This window comes from Bufo gargarizans, chromosome 3 (genome assembly GCF_014858855.1).
Source record: "Bufo gargarizans isolate SCDJY-AF-19 chromosome 3, ASM1485885v1, whole genome shotgun sequence".
Lineage (NCBI taxonomy): Eukaryota > Metazoa > Chordata > Amphibia > Anura > Bufonidae > Bufo > Bufo gargarizans.
In genome coordinates this window covers 42,977,803-42,999,335 of record NC_058082.1, presented here as the reverse complement: position 1 = coordinate 42,999,335, position 21,533 = coordinate 42,977,803, and the positions used below count along the sequence as shown (strand labels likewise).

The 21,533-nt window shown below is 49.0% G+C and overlaps 1 protein-coding gene across 1 annotated transcript in view; it reads left to right on the top strand.

Annotated features, from left to right (window-relative positions):
* Positions 1-20,951, top strand: part of PAK1 (p21 (RAC1) activated kinase 1) — a 53,873-nt gene extending 32,922 nt beyond the window's left edge. Inside the window, exons 7-14 of the mRNA XM_044285412.1 lie at positions 5,487-5,661; positions 7,726-7,789; positions 11,955-12,003; positions 12,746-12,858; positions 13,424-13,541; positions 18,617-18,716; positions 19,010-19,206; positions 20,856-20,951. Of these exons, the coding sequence (XP_044141347.1) occupies positions 5,487-5,661; positions 7,726-7,789; positions 11,955-12,003; positions 12,746-12,858; positions 13,424-13,541; positions 18,617-18,716; positions 19,010-19,206; positions 20,856-20,951 (912 nt within the window). The remainder of the gene's footprint in view (positions 1-5,486; positions 5,662-7,725; positions 7,790-11,954; positions 12,004-12,745; positions 12,859-13,423; positions 13,542-18,616; positions 18,717-19,009; positions 19,207-20,855) is intronic.
* Positions 20,952-21,533: the final 582 nt, after the last annotated feature.

Sequence of the window (21,533 nt, the reverse complement as noted above, 5' to 3'; positions counted from 1 at the left end):
ACACGGATGTCATATGTATTTTGTGCAGATCCGTTTTTTTTGGACTGCAAGATACAGCAAATTGCATACGGTCATGTGCAAGAGGCCTCATGGGGAAGACTGCTGACTTCACAGTTGTCCAGAAGACAGTCATTGACACCCTCCACAAGGAGAGTAAGTCACAAAAGGCCATTGCTAGAGAAGCTGGCTGTTGAGAGTGCTGTATCCAATCATATTAATGGGAAGTTGAGTGGAAGGAAAAAGTGTGGTACAAGGTGGACAAGCAACAGGGATAACCGCAGCTTTGAAAGTATTCTCAAGTAAAAGCCATTCAAGAATTTGGGGGAGATTCACAAGGAGTGGACTGTGGCTGGAGTCAGTGCTTCCACAGCCACCACACACACACACGTATCCAGGACATAGGCTACAACTGTCGCATTCCTTGTGCCAAGCCACTCATGACCCAAAGACGACTCCAGCGTCTTTCCTGGACTATGGTGAAAAAGGACTGTGCTTCTGCTCAGTGGTCCAAAGTCCTGTTTTCAGATGAAAGTAAGTTTTGCATTTCATTTGAAAATCAAGGTCCCAGAGTCTGGAGGAAGAGTGGAGAGGCCACAACACAAGCTGCTTGAGGTCCAGTGTGAAGATTCCACAGTCAGTGGTTGTTTGGTGACCCATGGCATCTGCCGGTGTTGGTCCACTGTGTTATATCAAGTCCAAAGTCAGCGCAGCCATCTAGCAGGAAATTGTAGAGCACTTCACACTTCCCCCTGCTGACAAACTTCATGGAGATGTTGATTTTCAGTTTTCAGCAGGACTTGGCACCTGTCCACACACACTACCACTATCAACGCAACCAGAACACCACAGCAGTGCCACAGGCTGATCGCCTCCATGCCACATTGCTGCAGTAATTCATGCAGAAGGAGACCTTGTATTGAGAGCAAATACTGGACAGACTTTTCAGTAGTACATTTCTGGATTAAAAATCATTTTCAACTGGTATATAGTAGTTATATTCTTATACATAGGAGGCAGTATTATAGTAGTTATATTCTTGTACATAGGAGCAGTATTATAGTAGTTATATTCTTGTACATAGGGGCAGTATTATAGTAGTTATATTCTTGTACATAGGAGGCAGTATTATAGTAGTTATATTCTTGTACATAGGGGCAGTATTATAGTAGTTATATTCTTGTACATAGGAGCAGTATTATAGTAGTTATATTCTTGTACATAGGGGCAGTATTATAGTGGTTATATTCTTGTACATAGGAGGCAGTATTATAGTAGTTATATTCTTGTACATAGGGGCAGTATTATAGTGGTTATATTCTTGTACATAGGAGGCAGTATTATAGTAGTTATATTCTTGTACATAGGGGCAGTATTATAGTAGTTATATTCTTGTACATAGGAGCAGTATTATAGTAGTTATATTCTTGTACATAGGGGCAGTATTATAGTGGTTATATTCTTGTACATAGGAGGCAGTATTATAGTAGTTATATTCTTGTACATAGGGGCAGTATTATAGTAGTTATATTCTTGTACATAGGAGCAGTATTATAGTAGTTATATTCTTGTACATAGGAGCAGTATTATAGTAGTTATATTCTTGTACATAGGAGCAGTATTATAGTATTTATATTCTTATACATAGGAGGCAGTATTATAGTGGTTATATTCTTGTACATAGGAGGCAGTATTATAGTAGTTATATTCTTGTACATAGGAGCAGTATTATAGTAGTTATATTCTTGTACATAGGGGCAGTATTATAGTAGTTATATTCTTGTACATAGGAGCAGTATTATAGTAGTTATATTCTTGTACATAGGAGGCAGTATTATAGTAGTTATATTCTTGTACATAGGAGGCAGTATTATAGTAGTTATATTCTTGTACATAGGAGCAGTATTATAGTAGTTATATTCTTGTATATAGGAGCAGTATTATAGTAGTTATATTCTTGTACATAGGAGCAGTATTATAGTAGTTATATTCTTGTACATAGGGGGCAGTATTATAGTAGTTATAGGCTTGTACATAGTGAACAATATTTGTCCTCCGTAGACTTTTATATGAATTATGTCTGAAGTTGCCATTTAAGCAGCTGTGTAATAGGAAGACTATGAACCTCTGTGTAATTAGGTTGATGCTGGGAGATAATTACAGGTGTAGGGGTGTGATTTTTCACCTCCATTGTGGGGTTTTGCTGCTTAAATCTGGTTTCCTGAGGGGGTGGTAATGGGTTTTCTGCTCACCCTTGTTTAGAGGAGTCTGGTAATACCCGTCCTGCTGATTTGTGGATTTAACCTTTTGTTTCTCTAGTCATAAACCCTTATTTACTGTTGGCTCTGTAATCCATGGCATCAAACACTGGAAAGCTTCCCCAGTCTTACTTAAAGTGCACTCCAGTTGCTCTTCTGAGCCCCCACAATTTGCAGCGCTCTGGTAGCTGGAAAAAGTTGAATGCAGCTGTTTGTGTTAATGGAGTCCAAAAAGAGTAGGTTCACATCTGCGGCACATCACTCCAGTTCCATCAGAGGAAGACTATCAGAGTTACCGTACCCGGCATACCTGTTCACTACCGGGCACCGCTGGATCCCCATTGACTATAATGGAATCTGATGGGATTCCGGCATAAATATTGGAATTTTGCCAAACCGATACCACTGCGGCAGAAAAACAGACAGACTTTTTGCCGGATGCCTGCCGGATTCTAGTATAGTGGATGTGGATCCAGCAGTGATGCCTTCCATTTTTATGTCCTTCAAAATTATTAAAGGGGTTTTCCCTCACAGTAATAAGCGATGACTTATGCATAGAACACGCCATCACTTATTGATCTGGGCTTCTTTGACTTCCATGATTTTTACAGCTTTTACCCTCTTCCTATGCCCAGCTCAAAGGAGTATTCTCCCTTTTTTTTTTTTTATTTCCCCCCCCCCCCTCAAAACGGAATTATTATGTAAAGAAAATTTCAATATCTCTGCTTGCTTTAGTGTAATAGGCTCATGGACAATTTGCATTCATAGGCTGAAAACCTTCACTAATCGTCGTGTCCTGCTGACTTGGTTTGTTACAAGAAAGTGCCCTGATACAATGTGACGAGCTCTGCATCTCTATGGGTTGGAAGGATTTTTAGTATGCCGAGGTCTGTACAACCTTTCAGTAGGGAGTCAGAACATGCTGGGAGTTGTAGTTTTGCAGCAGCTAGATGAGCTACAGGTTGTTGACCACTTGAATGGGAGTGGAGCTGCAGTACCTGGGATGACCACTGCACAATGGATGGAGCTGTCTGCTTCCGGCTCAGTCCACGGTGCTATTTCTGCCGCCTGCGACTACTGCCAGGTGTCAGACCCCCACGATCGGATATCCTGAGGATAAGTCATCAATATCTATAACCCAGTCAACCCCTTTAAGGAATTGTGGGGTTCTATCACAGACTCCACCACCACTGCGTAGTATCTTCAAGGGGAATTTCTTATTTAACCTCTTGGATACCGCCGCACGACTGTATACGCCGTGGCGGTAAGCTGTTCTCTGTAACCCAACGTGTAAAAGCGTCGGGTAACGTTGCGATCTGCCGGCACCTCATGGTGCTGCAGATCGCTGTGACCGCGCTGTAATTAGACAGCTTGGGTCACAGTAAGTATCTGGAGACCAGCCAAGGGGGTCTCCCTGCGTGGCATCCTGTCAATCATAATGTAACTTCAAAAAGCCAGCAGGGGCGCGCTCTTCTTGATGTGACCGCGCTCCCAGCTGGCTGCAAAATGAATTGACAGCCTGCAGTCTGTAAATTTAACCCTTGACTGTGGCAGGAAAGGGTTAATTCACTTTTTTTCTTCCTAAAAAAAAACATTAAATAAGAAAAGTTGATAGACTTTCGTACACACGCACATTTTTTCCCCCCTTTTATTTTTTTGTTCATAAAATATTCAAATGTACACTCCATTTTGTTTTCGAAAAAAAAATATAGGTATTCGTTTTAGGCCCCTTTCACACTTGCGTTGTCCGGATCCGGCATAGAGTTCCGTCGTCGGGGCTCTATGCCGGAAGAATCCTGATCAGGATTATCCTAATGCATTCTGAATGGAGAGAAATCCGTTCAGGATGCATCAGGATGTCTTCAGTTCGTCTTCAGTTCCGGAACGGAACGTTTTTTGGCCGGAGAAAATACTGCAGCATGCTGCGCTTTTTGCTCCGGCCAAAAATCCTGAACACTTGCCGCAAGGCCGGATCCGGAATTAATGCCCATTGAAAGGCATTGATCCGGATCCGGCCTTAAGCTAAACGTCGTTTCGGCGCATTGCCGGATCCGACGTTTAGCTGTTTCTGAATGGTTACCATGGCTGCCAGGACGCTAAAGTCCTGGCAGCCATGGTAAAGTGTAGTGGGGAGCGGGGGAACAGCATACTTACCGTCCGTGCGGCTCCCGGGGCGCTCCAGAGTGACGTCAGAGCGCCCCAGGCGCATGGATGACGTGATCGCATGGCACGTCATCCATACGCATGGGGCGCTCTGACGTCACTCTGGAGCGCCCCGGGAGCCGCACGGACTGTAAGTATACCGCTCCCCACTACTACTATGGCAACCAGGACTTTAATAGCGTCCTGGGTGCCATAGTAACACTGAAAGCATTTTGAAGACGGATCCGTCTTCAAATGCTTTCAGTACACTTGCGTTTTTCCGGATCCGGCGTGTACCTCCGGCAAGTGGAGTACACGCCGGATCCGGACAACGCAAGTGTGAAAGGGCCCTTAGCTATATTTAGTATATCGGGGGTTTGTGCATAAAACATATTAAAGCATTCATAATTATTTATTTATTTTTCATTTATGGAAAGAAATGAAAAAAAATTGTCAATAGCTTAAAATGTTTACTGAATACCTTAGGGGGTCAACATAAAAGAAGTAACTTTGAAGGAGTTTCTAATATTTTGGCAGTGTACAACGTCTGTTCTGGCAGCACGGTGCCATAGAACCACCAACGGAAACCGATTTGATACATATGCAAATTAACCTGGGATGAGTCCTGTAGGTGAGATGAGTCAGGGACAGGACTCATCTCAGGGTAATTTGCATATGTATCAAATCGGTTTTTTTACACAATAAAAGCACACAGAGCTATGGGGACTGGGTATTGCGGATGTGCTAGCGGCCATCTAGCAACCCACGTCCTCGGCTCTATACACAAAATCCCGGCGACAGGTTCCCTTTAAATCCGTGTAGGTCGGCTCATAAATCGGTTATTTACCCTGGTAAGAACGGGGGTAAGCACTCCGGTAATGACAAATCCCAGATGTGTATGTGCTCGAGGTTTCTGTTTCTATGTCTTGGTGTCTCATTAGCTCTGTTGTGTATCTTCATTGTATGTATAGTTTGTGGACGTTGATCAGGTGACCCCATAAGGGGTAGACTTTACCACCAGCCTCCAGGCACTGAGCTCACCTCGGTGGTATAGTGACTGACGCTGCAGTCTTTCTTTTTTACTTTTAGGTGCACACTCGCTCTGTCATAATCCCAGCGCCTCCTCCAGTCAAAGACGAGGCACCCTTACCACCCCCCGAACCTCAAGGAAACGGCGAGAAGTCGGCTGATGCCTCCGCAACACCCACAGAGAAAACCAAGAAAAAGGCCAAGATGTCAGATGAGGAGATCTTGGAAAAACTGAGTATGTACAGCTTATACTCCAGTTTCTGTGTTACTACCCTTATTTAGAAGCTTATTCTAGCAGCACAGAGTATTTCAGGAAATGTCCTTTCACATGCCTGTCGAAGGCACATGGTCATAATGTGAGAAGGGGAATATAGACAATTGGGAGGCCACAGGTCTTGGAAGGAGCAGGGTCCACCAGCAGCACAGAGTATTTTAGAAGTAACATAGTAACATAGTTTATAAGGTCGAAAAAAGCCCTCTGTCCATCCAGTTCGGCCTGTCATCCTGCAAGTTGATCCAGAGGAAGGCAAAAAACCCTGTGAGGTAGAAGCCAATTTTCCTCACTTAAGGGGAAAATAATTCCCTCCCGACTCCAATCAGGCATCAGAATAACTCCCTGGATCAGCGACCCCTCTCTAGTAGCTATAGCCTGTAATATTATTACACTCCAGAAATACATCCAGGCCCCTCCTGAATTCCTTTATTGTACTCACCATCACCTCCTCCTCAGGCAGAGAGCTCCATAGTCTCACTGCTCTTACCGTAAAGAATCCTCTTCTATGTCTGTGTACAAACCTTCTTTCCTCCAGACGCAGAGGATGTCCCCTCGTCACAGTCACAGTCCTGGGGATAAATAGATGATGGGAGTGATCTCTGTACTGACCCCCGATATATTTATACATAGTAATTAGATCTCCCCTCAGTCGTCTTTTTTCTAAAGTGAATAACCCTAGTGTTGATAATCTTTCAGGGTCCTGTAGTTGCTCCATTCCAGTTATTACTTTAGTTGCCCTCCTCTGGACCCTCTCCAGCTCTGCTATGTCTGCCTTGTTCACAGGAGCCCAGAACTGTACACAGTCCTCCATGTGTGGTCTGACTAGTGATGTGTAAAGTGGTAGGACTATGTTCTCATCACCGGCATCTATGCCCCTTTTGATGCAACCCATTATCTTATTGGCCTTGGCAGCAGCTGCCTGACACTGGTTTCTACAGCTTAGTTTGTTGTTCAATAAAAGTGTGTGTGTATATATATAGTGGGGATTCGCTCTGGTAAACAGGATAAGCGGACGCAGTATAGAGGCACCAACCAGTTTGTAAACCAAAGGTTCAGTGTTTATTCACACGTTAGAAAGTTCACTGAACAAAAAAGTCACCTTGCAATTTTTTTTTTATATTTTACAGTGCAAGCCTTCTACAAGATCATTAATAAATATATTGAAGAGAATAGGGCCCAATACTGACCCCTGAGGTACCCACTAGTGACAGTGACCCGATCTGAGTGTGTACCGCTAATAACCACCCTCTGTTTTCTATCATTGAGCCAGTTACTTACCCACATACAGACGTTTTCTCCCAGTCCGAGCATTCTCATTTTATATACTAACCTTTTATGCGGTACAGTGTCAAATGCTTTGGAGAAGTCCAGATACACGACATCCATTGATTCGCCGCTGTCAAGTCTAGAACTTACCTCCTCATAGAAACTGATTAAATTAGTCTGACAGGACCGATCCCTCATGAAGCCATGCTGATATGGCGTTATTTGCTTGGTTTCATAGCGGTAGGGCGGTGTCATGGGACGAGGAGGGTAATGGAGAGAAGCGCGATCTCGCTGCGGAGCCATCAGCAGCACAAATCTCTCTCCTGTCCTGATAGTTTGTTACAGTGTATCAGTGCAGTGAAAATGTATCCATTCAGACTCTCCAGTCTAGACTGGATACAATTAAAGGTCTGTTGTGGATGGTGGCAAAAATGCTCCCGTTCACTAACAGCAAGAAGAGATCTTGCAAAATAGTAAGAAGTTAAAAACAAAAACTGTATCCGTGCATTATCCCTGGGACTGGGTGTAATATGTCGGGAGGCCGGGGTTGTTTCTAGAAGGTGACAGATATTTTCCGTGGCCATACACATTCGATTAATTCTGGCTGAATCCCCCGACCATGTGACTCTCTTCTTTTGTATATGGGGTCCCCCCCGACTCCCTCTCAATTGGTACATGTTGGGGGGATGAGAACTGGGCAGTTGGATTTTAACCCAGGTGATTAGAGGGTTAACGTGGAAATATGTGCTGTGTTTACAGGAAGCATCGTGAGTGTGGGGGACCCCAAGAAAAGGTACACCAGATTCGAGAAGATCGGGCAGGGGTGAGTACATAGCTTGATGTCAAAGGGGTTAAATATTGATGCGCCATCCCGTCCAAGCATTCAAAGAGACCGTGGCGCTCAGGCAAGAGCTATGGCCTCTTCATAGCGCCATACAATGTATAGTGGCAGTACTTGGTATTGCATCTCAGTCCCATTCACCGGAATTGCAGAAAAACCATGTGACCGCGATGTCACCAACCAAGGAAGGGGCAGAGCACCGTGTGCCCTTCCACAAGTTTATTATTGGGGGTGTCAGGAGTCAGACCCCCACGATTTGATATTGATGACGTATCCTGAGAATTGGTCGTGGGTATTTAGCTTGTAGAAAACCTCTTAAAGGATATCCCTATCACAGGGATTTATGGATGGTGATTGCTGGGGGTGACTAATGTGGCAGATGCACCATCAGCCAGTTTTCCTAAATGATTGAAGAGTACACAATGGCATGCAGGAGTTTGGAAAAGCTGGATGACATTCAATATGGCTGCCATTAGCGCCCGGCAGAGATTTGATTTGCCATTCAGGACTCTTGAAACTGAACATGGCCGCTATTAAAGCCTCGCCGGAGGTGGTCAGCCAGCTTTCCCAACAGCAAGTTGTCCTCACATTGGAGGTATCCATACGTGACTAGGTCGACTTGTCATTCAGAAATCCGGGAAAGTGGGGTTGTGTTAACTGCCATCCAAATTTCAGCTCTTAAAGGGGTTGTCACCCAGTTTTTGAAAAGTCTGGGAAAGCTGGGTGACAGCCCTTGAACTGTGAACTTAGATTGCAGTTATTTGTTTGTTACCCATCTTTCTAAGGGGGGGGCGGGGGGTGGGGGGGGGGTTTCACACGACCATAAGTGTCTTGTGGTCTGCAAACCATAGACACCGGCCATGTGCATGTCGCGGTGAAGTTTAGGACATGTCCTATATGTTGCAGCAACATGCGGACCGCAGACCCATTGAAGTCCTCACCGTGATGCAGCATGCGCCCGACCGATATCCGTGGTTTGCGGACCACAAAACACTTAGTCGTGTTAATGCCACCAAACAGCACAGCCCCTTCATTTCGGAAGACAGGCATTAGGACCCTGCAGCAGCCCAGGTGATGCAGGGAAGGTCTACTGTAAGGACTAGCTGGATAAAACTTAAATTGGCAAAAACGAGGTCATATGTCACGGGACAAAGAAGACCCCTATAATTAACCATGGCTTTATTGCGCCCTATTGACTCTAATATGGTGGAGGAAAGCAGATATAGCAATGCCCTAAAAGTTCCCATAATCCCCCACAGCAGGGGCGGATTGGCCATAGACAGGGCAATATCCCGGTGGGCCAATGCCCAAGGGGCCACCTGGGCCATCATGCCAGTGGGAGTTTTTGGGCATTTATTTTGTCGTGGACTCTGGCATTTGGCCCTGTTGGGTGGTATAATGTGCCACACTATGGTATTGCTGGCCCGGCCTTCCATCAATTTGGAACCAACCACAAAACGGGCCACTTTTATTTTATTTTTTAATTTTTTCCAGGGCCACTTTAAGTTCCCAGTCCGCCCCTGCCCCACAGACATAGCTGGCAACAGTCCAATATTTGCGGGGACTGTCCTTAATTCTCAGAGACAATCCCTTTGGACTGTCATGGGCCGAAAATGGGTGGGACTTGTCCAAAAAAGGATGCACTGTTTGGGTCGTGTTCCCGGGGTGGAGCCTATTTGTCCCAAATTTACCTACTGCAAAGTTGGTAATTTATGCATGCACCAATCCGACCCTTCGGGTAACCCCCCACTGTGTAGCCTCTCAGGGGTCGCCCCTCTTTCCCAGGTTTTAGTAGGTAGGTTTGTCATCCTGGACTTTGGGAAAGCGATGTAGGATCTGGAACGGAGACTGCTTTAGATCCCAGAGTGTCATCCGGTCACATTATCCCTCTACAATGAGGTAGGGGTTGCTTTTCAGGACTCCAGGAAAGCTGGGTATGGGATGGGCTGGCAATATTTAGTTCCCAGATAGGCTTTCCCAGAGCCCTGAATGGCAATGATGCCTAGTTACCCGCAGCCTGTACCCCTTAACTATTTTATCGCTATCATTGCCAGGTAGATTTGCCTTTCTGGACTCTAGGAAAGCTGGGTGGAATCTGAAATAATGGCTATTCTGGTTCTGACCCAGCTTTCCCAGTAACAGATAAGACTCCATATTGAGGGATTTCTTTAAAATGCAGTACTAGCCCTTTATAACAAGGTGCCATTTCTTTGGGGGAGGGGGCACATCGAATGCCGCAGGGGTGCCCATCACGAGATGATAATCACTCTCCTGGCAGACGGCTAGTGTCACATTCCTGCGCTGCGCTGGGCCTGGCACGCAGAGTCAGAGAGCCGCCCGGTGCCAGCACAGTTAATAATACCGGTCATGGGCCAGCGGGCACCGTGCATTTGCTCACAGTCGGGGAATGCCCCGGCATGAGATTATCCGCATGAGCGTTCCTCTTTGTCTTCCTGTCAGCCTGGTTTTAACCTGGCAAGAGATGCGAGGCCGTCCCTGCCAGCAGCGTGCGCCCTCTGACAGAAATGGGTCAGGATGAGAGAGTTTACATGAATCCAACCCCTACAATGTCGCCCCTGATTACTAAGGGGCCACGCAGGACTGTAGAAAAGCTGTCCATCGCAACATTATGAAAGTAAATGGGGTCGCGTTGCGACTCGCAAGTGCCATCACCCGACAGTCGCAAGGAATCCAGGAGGTGAGGATGTACAGATCAGTGGCGGTAGTGATTGCAGTTCACACAAGGTCCCCATGACGCCGCCACCCGTTTTTATTGACTTTTTTTTATAGCGCCCCCACTTTTAGGATGGACACTCCTCAAAATTGAAACCGCAAGGGCAACAGCTTCACCGCATGGATGCAGGTGAGGCAGTCGCCCTGTGTCTCCTCCGTCTGTATGGCTATGATGTCTATTATGACGTGGTCCAGAAGGGAGTCAGCTGTGGGTTGTTAGGAGCGGCATCCTGGTGGCATCCATACTAGTCACTGTGCTGGGGAGACCCTATTTTCTCCTCCTCTTCCCTCTTGTCTTTTTTTTGAGGTCCATAATCCTATTATACATGCACTCTGATAAGGAAGTATACTTATTTAACCAAGAATTAAAGGGGTTGTACAAGAATGATGGGGGGTGTTGGCCGCACCTGTGAAGCAAAGATAACTTACCTGCTTCCCGCTGCCGGCTCACCGCTCCTTCTCCTCCAGGCCTGTGATGCTCCCCTAGGCTTTATTGATGTCCACATCCGGTTTGACATCGCTGCCGCCGATCACTGAACACAGTGGTGACTGTCTCTCCTTACGTCATCACAAATTGTCACATGTCGCAACGCGATCCAGTCTCCACAGCAGCCAGCGATTGGCTGCAGGCTATGCCATGCCGAATGTTGACATCGAGGATGCCCAGCGGAGCATCGCAGGCCGGGAGGAGAAGGAGGCGGCATCGGGAAGCAGGTAAGTAATCCTTCCGTTACAGGTCCGACCAAATGGGGGGGGAGGAGGTTGGCCAAACCCTCCCCCTCCCCATTCTTTCACAACCCCCTTTAAGGAAGTCGGTCTTCATGTTTTATCTTTGTGATGTGAATCGTACCAAGTGAAGACCTGTTACTGGACGGACCCTTTATTATATGAGCGTTCTATGTGCTTCCTGACAAGAGGGTCTCCACCAAGGGACAAGAACGGGCCCAGAATCGGTCGCATTTTGAGGGGGAGGGAGTGTTTTTTGTTTTTTTTGCTGTAATGTATCTTGGTCTTGTTGTATTTGGTGTGATGGCCTATGGCAATCCCCTGATAGACCCACATCTGGGGAAACGCATCGGGGTCATTTTGGAGGTGTTCTCATAACCAGTAATATATATTTGTCACCTCTTCCCATATTTGTGTGTTTCTTTTTTTTATGTGTGTAAAATCCTGTTCTTGATATTAATAAAAATTATAGTTTTATTCTTCTGAGATTTTATTTTTTCCTTTTTGGAAAAATTAAAAAGAGCAATCTGCGCTAACGAAGAAACTGCTAAAAAGAATTGTAAAAAGCTCCAGGGAAGAGATCAACTCCTGGTCTCCTATGTGCTAGATGCTTACTGGAGACTTCTGGTTCCAGATGGACAAGCCCTTTAAGCATTTTGTGTCTGAATGTGTCTCTCGTTCCTCGCAGGGCATCGGGAACCGTGTACATTGCATTGGAAGTGGCCACTGGACAAGAGGTAAGGAGTCCATGTCTTCTGTCATACAAGATGTGGTTGGTGGGTTGCGCGTGGCACTTGTGTGAACACTCCCCCCCCCCCCCCCCCCCCCCACCACAGCCCTATTCCTTCTTTACTGAGGTTCACTACATCAAAGTGGTTGGGCTTAAAGGGCATCTGTGGCTGACCTGTTACATGTGCGCTTGGCAGCTGAAGGCATCTGTGTTGGTCCCATGTTCATATGTGCCGCATTGCTGAGAACAATGATGTTTTGTTATATGCAAATGAGCCTCTAGGAGCAACAGGGGCGTTACCGTTACACCTAGAGGCTCAGCTCTCTGCAACTGCCGCACCCTGATTGTCAGGGGTGATCACGTCTACACTGCCTGGTCCTGCCAATCAAACGGCAGAGGGAGCGGCAGTTGCAGAGACAACAGAGCCTCTAGGTGTAAAGACAATGCCCCCGTTGCTCCTAGAGGCTCATTTGCATCTATTAAAACATCATTTTTCTCAGCAATGCAGACACATGTGAACATAGGACCAACTCAGATGTCTTCAGCTGCCAAGAGCACATGTAACAGGTCAGCCGGTGTCATAGGTACAAAACTGCTGACAGATGCCCTTTAATCATAACCAGGCCCCATAGATAGCACTGGACCCTCCACTCCTCATCCTTATCGGGACACGTTGCTTTTATGAATTGCCTCCCCTCCCCCCCATTCCTTGCAATATTAAATAATATGTAATTTTTTTTTTTTTACAGGTTGCAATTAAGCAGATGAATCTAAAACAGCAGCCAAAGAAAGAGTTAATTATTAACGAGATCCTTGTAATGAGGGAAAACAAGAATCCAAACATCGTAAACTATCTTGACAGGTGAAATGATTATTTTTTAAAAAAAATAAAATTTATTTATTTTGATGGGGGAGGCATTTGGCATTTCAAGAGGCTGCGGTAACCTCCGCTGTGATGTGGACCACACACGGTAGATGCATATTGTCCGAACCTGCCAGGAGTGGCCGACCATGCGGTGCATATGGGGCCTCCCGGCTTTCCCAGCAGATGTCGGGGGACAGAAGGGGCGGACATGTTGGGTTCTCTGTATATAAGCTGCCCGTCTGGTAGGGGTTTTCTACTCTCTGCCTTTAACAGCACATGCATGCTCGGCCGAACCTTGCACCAGCGTATGGGGGGGGGGGGGGGGGGATCCGGAGAGCTAATGGCTGGCCAGTATCCCAACACACATAGGGGCAAATGCACATGAGATGGGGGGGGGGGGGGAGTCTATGGCTCTTATTTATTGGGGTATATAGTGGTGGCAATTTTTTAATTTTATTTTTTATTTTTCTAAGACTTGTTGTCGTCTTTGATACTTTTTTGCGTCTCCTCCCGTTCTGCAGTATGGCTTCTCCCACTCATGGAATAACCTTTCTGATTGCAGTTACCTGGTTGGGGAAGAGCTGTGGGTGGTCATGGAGTACCTGGCTGGGGGGTCGCTGACGGATGTGGTCACGGAGACCTGCATGGCTGAAGGACAGATAGCCGCCGTGTGCAGGGAGGTAACGCTGATCTCTTTGCATTTTCCACATCGCTAAATACATCAGTGTTCATGGATATGCACGCGTCACCGTCGCGATTCAATCCGTGCGGGGCCTAGATATTGTATGAGGATTTTTTTTAGTCTACATAAATTTTCAATGACTTAAAGGGGTTCTCCCATGACTAATGTGAAAAAAGTCATCATATAGCACATGATAATCTCTTCCTAACAAAGCCAGAACCAGCCCTGTACCTCACATGGATCCAGAGATCTCCCCATTCACTGCTCTGCTAGATTTATATTAAGTTGGTAGCTCAGGGGGCGTGTCCTTTCTTCTGCGGCAGCTCAGGGGGCCTGTCCTTTCTTCTGCGGCAGCTCAGGGGGGCCTGTCCTTTCTTCTGCTGCAGCTCAGGGGGCCTGTCCTTTCTTCTGCGGCAGCTCAGGGGGGCCTGTCCTTTCTTCTGCGGCAGCTCAGGGGGGCCTGTCCTTTCTTCTGCTGCAGCTCAGGGGGGCCTGTCCTTTCTTCTGCTGCAGCAGCTCAGGGGGCCTGTCCTTTCTTCTGCTGCTGCAGCTCAGGGGGCCTGTCCTTTCTTCTGCTGCTGCAGCTCAGGGGGGCCTGTCCTTTCTTCTGCGGCAGCTCAGGGGGGCCTGTCCTTTCTTCTGCTGCAGCTCAGGGGGGCCTGTCCTTTCTTCTGCTGCAGCTCAGGGGGGCCTGTCCTTTCTTCTGCGGCAGCTCAGGGGGGCCTGTCCTTTCTTCTGCGGCAGCTCAGGGGGGCCTGTCCTTTCTTCTGCGGCAGCTCAGGGGGGCCTGTCCTTTCTTCTGCGGCAGCTCAGGGGGCCTGTCCTTTCTTCTGCGGCTCAGGGGGCCTGTCCTTTCTTCTGCGGCTCAGGGGGCCTGTCCTTTCTTCTGCAGCTCAGGGGGCCTGTCCTTTCTTCTGCAGCTCAGGGGGCCTGTCCTTTCTTCTGCAGCTCAGGGGGCCTGTCCTTTCTTCTGCTGCTGCAGCTCAGGGGGCCTGTCCTTTCTTCTGCTGCTGCAGCTCAGGGGGCCTGTCCTTTCTTCTGCTGCTGCAGCTCAGGGGGCCTGTCCTTTCTTCTGCTGCTGCAGCTCAGGGGCCTGTCCTTTCTTCTGCTGCTGCAGCTCAGGGGGGCCTGTCCTTTCTTCTGCTGCTGCAGCTCAGGGGGCCTGTCCTTTCTTCTGCTGCTGCAGCTCAGGGGGCCTGTCCTTTCTTCTGCTGCTGCAGCTCAGGGGGCCTGTCCTTTCTTCTGCTGCTGCAGCTCAGGGGGCCTGTCCTTTCTTCTGCTGCTGCAGCTCAGGGGGCCTGTCCTTTCTTCTGCTGCTGCAGCTCAGGGGGCCTGTCCTTTCTTCTGCTGCTGCAGCTCAGGGGGCCTGTCCTTTCTTCTGCTGCTGCAGCTCAGGGGGCCTGTCCTTTCTTCTGCTGCTGCAGCTCAGGGGGCCTGTCCTTTCTTCTGCTGCTGCAGCTCAGGGGGCCTGTCCTTTCTTCTGCTGCTGCAGCTCAGGGGGCCTGTCCTTTCTTCTGCTGCAGCTCAGGGGGCCTGTCCTTTCTTCTGCTGCTGCAGCCCAGGGGGCCTGTCCTTTCTTCTGCTGCTGCAGCCCAGGGGGCCTGTCCTTTCTTCTGCAGCTCAGGGGGCCTGTCCTTTCTTCTGCTGCTGCAGCTCAGGGGGCCTGTCCTTTCTTCTGCTGCTGCAGCTCAGGGGGCCTGTCCTTTCTTCTGCTGCTGCAGCTCAGGGGGCCTGTCCTTTCTTCTGCTGCTGCAGCTCAGGGGGCCTGTCCTTTCTTCTGCAGCTCAGGGGGCCTGTCCTTTCTTCTGCTGCTGCAGCTCAGGGGGCCTGTCCTTTCTTCTGCTGCTGCAGCTCAGGGGGCCTGTCCTTTCTTCTGCTGCTGCAGCTCAGGGGGCCTGTCCTTTCTTCTGCTGCTGCAGCTCAGGGGGCCTGTCCTTTCTTCTGCTGCTGCAGCTCAGGGGGCCTGTCCTTTCTTCTGCTGCTGCAGCTCAGGGGGCCTGTCCTTTCTTCTGCTGCCGCAGCTCAGGTGGCCTGTCCTTTCTTCTGCTGCTGCAGCTCAGGGGGCCTGTCCTTTCTTCTGCAGCTCAGGGGGCCTGTCCTTTCTTCTGCAGCTCAGGGGGCCTGTCCTTTCTTCTGCTGCTGCAGCTCAGGGGGCCTGTCCTTTCTTCTGCGGCAGCTCAGGGGGTGTGTCTTTTCTTCTGCTGCTGCAGCTCAGGGGCCTGTCCTTTCTTCTGCTGCTGCAGCTCAGGGGGCCTGTCCTTTCTTCTGCTGCTGCAGCTCAGGGGGCCTGTCCTTTCTTCTGCTGCTGCAGCTCAGGGGGCCTGTCCTTTCTTCTGCTGCTGCAGCTCAGGGGGCCTGTCCTTTCTTCTGCTGCAGCTCAGGGGGCCTGTCCTTTCTTCTGCTGCTGCAGCTCAGGGGGCCTGTCCTTTCTTCTGCTGCTGCAGCTCAGGGGGCCTGTCCTTTCTTCTGCTGCTGCAGCTCAGGGGGCCTGTCCTTTCTTCTGCTGCTGCAGCTCAGGGGGCCTGTCCTTTCTTCTGCTGCAGCTCAGGGGGCCTGTCCTTTCTTCTGCTGCTGCAGCCAGGGGGCCTGTCCTTTCTTCTGCAGCTCAGGGGGCCTGTCCTTTCTTCTGCTGCTGCAGCTCAGGGGGCCTGTCCTTTCTTCTGCGGCAGCTCAGGGGTGTGTCTTTTCTTCTGCTGCTGCAGCTCAGGGGGCCTGTCCTTTCTTCTGCTGCTGCAGCTCAGGGGGCCTGTCCTTTCTTCTGCTGCTGCAGCTCAGGGGGCCTGTCCTTTCTTCTGCTGCTGCAGCTCAGGGGGCCTGTCCTTTCTTCTGCTGCTGCAGCTCAGGGGGCCTGTCCTTTCTTCTGCTGCTGCAGCTCAGGGGGCCTGTCCTTTCTTCTGCTGCTGCAGCTCAGGGGGCCTGTCCTTTCTTCTGCTGCTGCAGCTCAGGGGGCCTGTCCTTTCTTCTGCTGCTGCAGCTCAGGGGGCCTGTCCTTTCTTCTGCTGCTGCAGCTCAGGGGGCCTGTCCTTTCTTCTGCTGCTGCAGCTCAGGGGGGCCTGTCCTTTCTTCTGCTGCTGCAGCTCAGGGGGCCTGTCCTTTCTTCTGCTGCTGCAGCTCAGGGGGCCTGTCCTTTCTTCTGCTGCTGCAGCCCAGGGGGCCTGTCCTTTCTTCTGCAGCTCAGGGGGCCTGTCCTTTCTTCTGCTGCTGCAGCTCAGGGGGCCTGTCCTTTCTTCTGCTGCTGCAGCTCAGGGGGCCTGTCCTTTCTTCTGCTGCAGCTCAGGGGGCCTGTCCTTTCTTCTGCTGCTGCAGCCCAGGGGGCCTGTCCTTTCTTCTGCAGCTCAGGGGGCCTGTCCTTTCTTCTGCTGCTGCAGCTCAGGGGGCCTGTCCTTTCTTCTGCGGCAGCTCAGGGGGTGTGTCTTTTCTTCTGCTGCTGCAGCTCAGGGGGCCTGTCCTTTCTTCTGCTGCTGCAGCTCAGGGGGCCTGTCCTTTCTTCTGCTGCTGCAGCTCAGGGGGCCTGTCCTTTCTTCTGCTGCTGCAGCTCAGGGGGCCTGTCCTTTCTTCTGCTGCTGCAGCTCAGGGGGCCTGTCCTTTCTTCTGCTGCTGCAGCTCAGGGGGCCTGTCCTTTCTTCTGCTGCTGCAGCTCAGGGGGGCCTGTCCTTTCTTCTGCTGCTGCAGCTCAGGGGGCCTGTCCTTTCTTCTGCTGCTGCAGCTCAGGGGGCCTGTCCTTTCTTCTGCTGCTGCAGCTCAGGGGGCCTGTCCTTTCTTCTGCTGCTGCAGCTCAGGGGGGCCTGTCCTTTCTTCTGCTGCGGCAGCTCAGGGGGGCCTGTCCTTTCTTCTGCTGCTGCAGCTCAGGGGGCCTGTCCTTTCTTCTGCTGCTGCAGCCCAGGGGGCCTGTCCTTTCTTCTGCAGCTCAGGGGGCCTGTCCTTTCTTCTGCTGCTGCAGCTCAGGGGGCCTGTCCTTTCTTCTGCTGCTGCAGCTCAGGGGGCCTGTCCTTTCTTCTGCTGCTGCAGCTCAGGGGGCCTGTCCTTTCTTCTGCTGCTGCAGCTCAGGGGGCCTGTCCTTTCTTCTGCTGCTGCAGCTCAGGGGGCCTGTCCTTTCTTCTGCTGCTGCAGCTCAGGGGGCCTGTCCTTTCTTCTGCTGCTGCAGCTCAGGGGGCCTGTCCTTTCTTCTGCTGCCGCAGCTCAGGTGGCCTGTCCTTTCTTCTGCTGCTGCAGCTCAGGGGGCCTGTCCTTTCTTCTGCTGCTGCAGCTCAGGGGGCCTGTCCTTTCTTCTGCAGCTCAGGGGGCCTGTCCTTTCTTCTGCTGCTGCAGCTCAGGGGGCCTGTCCTTTCTTCTGCGGCAGCTCAGGGGGTGTGTCTTTTCTTCTGCTGCTGCAGCTCAGGGGGCCTGTCCTTTCTTCTGCTGCTGCAGCTCAGGGGGCCTGTCCTTTCTTCTGCTGCTGCAGCTCAGGGGGCCTGTCCTTTCTTCTGCTGCTGCAGCTCAGGGGGCCTGTCCTTTCTTCTGCTGCTGCAGCTCAGGGGGCCTGTCCTTTCTTCTGCTGCTGCAGCTCAGGGGGCCTGTCCTTTCTTCTGCTGCTGCAGCTCAGGGGGGCCTGTCCTTTCTTCTGCTGCTGCAGCTCAGGGGGCCTGTCCTTTCTTCTGCGGCAGCTCAGGGGGTGTGTCTTTTCTTCTGCTGCTGCAGCTCAGGGGGCCTGTCCTTTCTTCTGCGGCAGCTCAGGGGGCCTGTCCGTAACTCAGGAGGCAGCTAAAAGATGAAACGGAGCATGTGCTTCCATTTTTTATTTATTTTTGCTCCCATTAAAAACCAGTTGATGTGACAAATAGGCGATTAGGGTGGGGTGCCTAAACTTTTGCAACTTTTTGCATTTTTAAATTATCTTTTGTCCTGATGCGACCAGAAACCTGCCGAAGGAATCCTCTCTGGAGCGTACGTCACTGTCTCTGTACTACAGATGAGATTATAGGGGGGTTAACGAGGGTTCATGTGTACGAGGCGGTCTGTCTGCTCGGGGATGGGAATAAATGTGTCTGTTCCGGCTCCGCCGTCTGTGACCTTATTGTTCTGTCTTGTCCACAGTGTCTTCAGGCCTTAGAGTTCCTGCACGCGAACCAAGTCATCCACCGAGACATAAAGAGCGACAACATCCTGCTGGGGATGGACGGGGCCGTGAAATTAAGTAGGTGACGCAAGTCTGGCACTGTCATAAAGTGAGGGGTGACAGAAAGAAGGTAAAGAGAGTCTGTGCCAGAGAGAGAGGAGGTGTAGAGTATAAAAGAGGGGTAGGGAGGGAGAAAAAGGGGTGAAAAACGGAGATGAAGAAAGTCATTTCCCAGAATGAACACTCCGATTCCCATCACAACCACCTTTAGTCTGGGGCTGCAGGTAGTATGTGATGGGAGGTGCCGTAAAGAAACCCTGATATTGTGGAGAGGCGGTAATGTTAAAGGTGAATATTGTGTCTTCTTTTAGCGGACTTTGGGTTTTGTGCCCAGATTACCCCTGAAGAAAGTAAGCGCAGTACAATGGTTGGAACCCCCTACTGGATGGCACCTGAAGTAGTAACACGCAAAGCGTACGGTCCAAAAGTGGATATCTGGTCTCTGGGGATCATGGCCATAGAAATGGTAGAAGGAGAGCCGCCATACTTAAATGAAAATCCTCTCCGAGTAAGTGATGCTATATAGTAGATATATTCTTATACATAGGAGCAGTATTATAGTAGTTATATTCTTGTACATAGGAGCAGTATTATAGTAGTTATATTCTTGTACATAGGAGCAGTATTATAGTAGTTATATTCTTGTACATAGAAGCAGTATTATAGTAGTTATATTCTTGTACATAGGAGCAGTATTATAGTAGTTATATTCTTGTACATAGGAGCAGTATTATAGTAGTTATATTCTTGTACATAGAAGCAGTATTATAGTAGTTATATTCTTGTACATAGGAGCAGTATTATAGTAGTTATATTCTTGTACATAGGAGCAGTATTATAGTAGTTATATTCTTGTACATAGAAGCAGTATTATAGTAGTTATATTCTTGTACGTAGGAGCAGTGTTATAGTAGTTATAGTCTTGTACATAGGAGCAGTATTATAGTAGTTATATTCTTGTACATAGAAGCAGTATTATAGTAGTTATATTCTTGTACATAGGAGCAGTATTATAGTAGTTATATTCTTGTACATAGTAGCAGTATTATAGTAGTTATATTCTTGTACATAGGAGCAGTATTATAGTAGTTATATTCCTGTACATAGGAGCAGTATTATAGTAGTTATATTCTTGTACATAGGAGCAGTATTATAGTAGTTATATTCTTAACCAAATTTATTTTTATTCAAAGAGTAAGGCATATCAATCGATCACAAACCATCGTAGCATCACTGGTAAGGCATAGTCACAAATCAGCCATGGACGTGACCACAATTGCATGTCAGTGCAACACATGTTGTACAAAATGATACATCAAATGTGACAGACAATAAAAATCTAATATAACACAAATAAGAGGAAAAGAGAGGGAAAGAAGGGAAAGGAAGGGGGGGGGGGGGGGGGTAGGGGAGTTTTCCCCAACTCCGTCAGGGGAACTTCCTATATGTCTTCCAGGGCGACCAGATTTTCAGAAAGCGGGAACGCGTGCCAGAGTCCCAGTGGGCCAGCTCTTCAAACCTGTAGATCTGATCCACCTTATCCCTCCACATCGAAACAGTGGGAGGTTCAGTATCCTTCCAAAGCAGCGGGATGAGCAGTCTCGCCGCCGTGATGAGCATAGTAGGAAGATCAGATCTACAGGGGGAAAGCGAGTCATTAGGGCACCAAAGCAGGATCAGTTTAGGATCCAGCTTAACCTGCTGAGCACACACCTCATTTATCAGAGATTCTATACTGGTCCAGAACGCTTTAATCTTTTCACAGTGCCACCAAATGTGTGACAGAGAGCCTACGTCTTTTCTACACCTCCAGCACTCACTTGGGAAATCTGCGTTAAGCCTATGCAAAAACTCCGGGGACTTGTACCATCTCGTAAGCAGCTTATACGAGTTTTCTTGTACCTTAATACAGCGGCTAAAGCCGTGAGAGTGCGTAAGGACAAAAGCCCTTTCCGGGTCTGTAAGGTGGATGGACAATTCCCTTTCCCATGAAGAAAGGAAATGTAGCTCAGAAGGGGAGGCTGAGAGTAACTCCTTATATATGGTAGACAGCGGTTTAGGGATCCTACGGGCATCTGATAGTCTCCTAGACAGCCAAGAGGGGGTTCCAGAGGTGGTGGGGGGTGGTAGCTTAATCATCTTAATCTCCTTCTGCAGGGCAAAACTCTGCAGGAAGGAAGCTTTTTTGACTTTAGGGTCATTCAAGACCGTGGACCAATCCAGGGACCCATCCGGGGACCGGATCTCACTTAAAGGGATCTCGGCCAAAAGAGGCCAGATACCTGAGGGCTTCTCAGCTTCCGGATGGACATAAAACTGTAAAGAGGAAAGCGGAGTACCCGGTATGGGAAACTCAAGTGTTCTATCCTTAAACTGCTTGGCCCACTCAACAAACATACCCTTCCATAGGAGTGGCAAAGAGGAACTACCCGGAGAACAAGGGGACAGCCCCCAGAGAATCCGCTTCATTCTAGTGGAGAGCAGGGAGCGCTCAAGACACACATATGGAGCACTATAAGTGCTATTGAGGAGGGATAGACCTCTAAATAGTTGAAAGGCCACATAGTAGGAACGTATGTCGGGCAGACCAAAGCCACCAAACCTCCTCTCTCTGGTCAGCACCGAATAAGCAATTCTGGAGGGTTTACTTCCCCACAAAAAGAGGGAGAAAACTCTGCGGATGTCTACAAAAAATGAGTGCGGCAGCCAGATAGGCAACACCTGCAGAAGGTACAAAAATTTAGGAGCTATAAAGGTCTTGAGGTAGTTCCTCTTCCCACACCAAGAAATAAACGGCAGTTTAATAGAGTGCAGCTGCTTCCTAACTGAGGACAA